Raw genomic sequence first — 3190 nt, forward strand, 5'->3', positions numbered from 1 at the left:
TTTTGTCATCCCAGGTTTTTGCTGGAGATGTTCAAGGTCAAGTTGGATGAGGCCTTGAGCAACCTGGGCTAGTTAAGGGCATCCCTGGCCATGGCAGGGAGGTTGGATTAGAGGATCTCTAAGGTCCCTTCCAGCCTAGGCCAGTCTGTGATTGATTGATTGATTGATTGTGCGTCTCCAGTCATCTGCCAAGACATTTAATTATGTACGAGTTAACACAAAATACATCTGTCATGAGCTTTCTGTTAACGCCACACTGGATTTCCACAAAGTTTTAAAGACCCAGTTCTAGGTCTTCCAGTTCCTGAAGCAGGGCAGTTTCTTTCTGAATCTTCTCCAGCTAGAGTGAAAAAAAAAGCACAAGTTATCACAGATGTAAGTTACTATAAAGCAAAACTTGAAAAAATTGCATACGGCGTAACAGTACCTGATTTTTCTCTAGCTGTTTGCCAGCAGCTGCTTGTTCTTTCAGCTGCTCAATTGCCTTTAGTTTCTGTAAAAAAAAAATAAAATTTAAAAAAAAAATCAACACTAAGACAAATATACTGGTGAACCAAGACTAGAAAAAACAGTCTTAGAACTTCCTGCACTGGGAGTTGCCTGATTTACCAAGAGGCAGGCCTCAGTGCGGAAGGCACATTTCATTTGAGCATCTCCAGATGCTCAATCCAAAATTTCCCACCAACAAAAGGCTCATTTCAGGAACAGCAGCGCTTCTCGGTCTCTGAAACAGGAACGCCGTGCATGATCTCACCAAAGGGACTAGACCCACAGAAATTACTCCTCCACTGCCACTATCTCTCCTCACCAACCACTTTCCTCGAAATCCTGGAATATTAATTCACACTGTCCAGACACTAATGTGAGAAGATCTTTAGCAGTCCTGGCAAAGTTCACAAGATGGAAAAGCAAAGGAAGCTGGTTTACACATCTAGGAAATTCCCATCTATCTACACACTGTCCTGCTGAGCTCACAGGTCCCCTCGCAGCCAGACGAGATCTTACAGACCATCTCTCAGAGAAACCTCCTGTTTGTTATGAGAAAAAAAAAAAAATCTCCTCACCTTTTTTAAATTCTTTATCTTCTTGTCAACTTCAGGATCTCCTGATGTAACGGCAGGCACCGCGATCCGTGGGGCGCTCTGTGCTGCTGGGGGCTGCGGAGACTCCTGCTTCACGTCAGCTTTGGCCTCCTGTAGACAAAGAAAATAAATGTATCATCCAGAAAATACCTGTGATTACAAAGGGACTGAAAAATGTCTTTCATCGTTTCAAGGGATTCATTTACTAATTTTTCTTTCACTAGTGTGCTGAGATACTCCAAAATTTGTGACTTGCTTTGATGTATCACATTACTTATAAATATGTTTTCCGTGAGAAAAGGGTTACCTGTAACAACTCACGCACCCTTTATTGTTTATTTTCTACTTCCTCAAGACACCAACCATACAGAGCAAAGGGAAACATCACTAAGGATGACAAGACGTGCATACACAAATATTTTATAAAGTAGACTGACAGGTCATTATCTCTGAAGTAAAAGGGCTCAAAACCAGTGTGAGAAATTAAAAAAAAATACCATATTTAAAGAAGTTACTGGATGGCTAATACCAAAAGCTGTCTGAAGGTGAACAGTCAGAGTTCCCTGGTCTTGACATGGATTTCAGCTAACACTCACAGCAGCTAAGCAAAGCTATTCTTTTTAAATTCTCCCTTTGTGCCTACTTCAGGCCAATTAACAAGTCGGCCACCCGCCCCACAACTCAGTGGGGGGGGCTCGGGGCACCCAACGGCCACCACCCCGAGCGCCGTGAAAACGGCGACAGAACAGCTTCTGCAGTACCTGTTTAGCAGCTTTCTTGGCTTCGTGTTTCCTTTGATTTTTGAGAGCTGTTTTAGAGAGTGGCTTATCACTGCTTCCCAGCTGTGGCTTCATGTTCTGAGGTGGCTCATCCTCGTGCTGCAGGATACGCAAAAGTAACAGTTAAAAACCCCTGTATTCCATGTTGGCAAGCGTGTTGCTACAAAAAACCCAACACCGAACCCTCAAATCTACTTAAGACAACACCATATGCAAAGATGAACCATAAAGGAAGAGAGAGGAAAAAAAAAAACCAAAACCCAGAAAAGATTTGCCTTTTGCCTTTCAAGCAGCAGAAGACACTATGAAAAGGGTTTCAAACTCATCCATTCTCCAGTTTGGGTGGGACTATCCTGTATATCCCAAAGATTTCATGGATGTCTGATGAAACATCAAAATCATCACATCTTCTATCTCAGGGGGAAGGAAGGGAGAGGAATAAACCAGCACAAAAAATGTCCGAAGCTTGGCATTTTACTTTTGACAACTTTTTAACTCAAAGTTGTAGTGACAAGAGAGGAAAAAATGGGTGGTTGTGAGGGCAGACGGGGTGGGCAGCTGAAAACAAGGGGTTGTCTAGTCTTCTATTGTTTTAAGATAACTGTTAATTGCAGAGCTGGATTGTTTTAATGCATACGACAAGATTTCTTGCAGCAGTCTTTCCTTCAAAAGCACACGGCTCAAAATCAAAGCTCTCTAAGACTTAAACACCAGGAGCGCAACTGTTCAATGTACTTAGTTGCTACTCAGATTGCTTTGAAAACTTGGCAGAAAATAAACTAATTAGACAAGTAGGTCACTATACTGAAACCCGTTTGAACTGCGGCTGGCTTGCCAACAGTCTGGTCTCTTTCTAGCAAGTAAATTTACCTAATGGGAACAAACCAAACCAAAAACCTGTTGGGAGGACAGTCCAGCCCCTGTCTAGCTGGGTTTCACCAGGCAACGCAGGTCACCCACACGGGAGTGGGTTTCTTTCTCAACCAGAGTAGCCCCGTACCCAGTTTCACCGCAGACCAAATACGCAGTTCATTGTTCCGGTGCACGTTGCGGAGAGCGTTCCTAAAGTCTGCAAACGTTTTTGTGAAAGGAGAGTGTCTGGAGCACAGAAACTTTGGTTCTCTAGCACACGTTCTTGCAAAGAGAGCATTATCAAGAAAACCCCTCCAGATCCCCACAACACGAGCTCTGTCTGACCGCGGGTGCAACGTCCCTGATTAAATCCAGCCAGGCAAAGCGCCGGAACAGCCACTCGGCCCGCGCCCGACACCGGCTACTTACAAGCTTTGACATGGGCGGGGGTTTGGTTTTCAGGGCGGGGGGACTGTA

General features: G+C 44.1%; 1 protein-coding gene across 1 annotated transcript in view; it reads right to left on the reverse strand.

Moving 5' to 3' along the window:
• Nucleotides 1–274: 274 nt before the first annotated feature.
• LOC104279610 (eukaryotic translation initiation factor 2A-like) overlaps nucleotides 275–3190 on the reverse strand; it is a gene marked incomplete at its 5' end in the record, with an annotated part of 10029 nt that continues 7113 nt past the window's right edge. Inside the window, 5 exon segments of the mRNA XM_009876948.1 lie at nucleotides 275–340; nucleotides 428–493; nucleotides 1065–1193; nucleotides 1844–1960; nucleotides 3143–3190. The exon segment at nucleotides 3143–3190 is cut by the window's right edge and continues 23 nt beyond it. Of these exon segments, the coding sequence (XP_009875250.1) occupies nucleotides 275–340; nucleotides 428–493; nucleotides 1065–1193; nucleotides 1844–1960; nucleotides 3143–3190 (426 nt within the window).

The sequence above is a fragment of the Apaloderma vittatum genome, unplaced genomic scaffold (genome assembly GCF_000703405.1).
Source record: "Apaloderma vittatum isolate BGI_N311 unplaced genomic scaffold, ASM70340v1 scaffold31209, whole genome shotgun sequence".
Classification (NCBI taxonomy): domain Eukaryota; kingdom Metazoa; phylum Chordata; class Aves; order Trogoniformes; family Trogonidae; genus Apaloderma; species Apaloderma vittatum.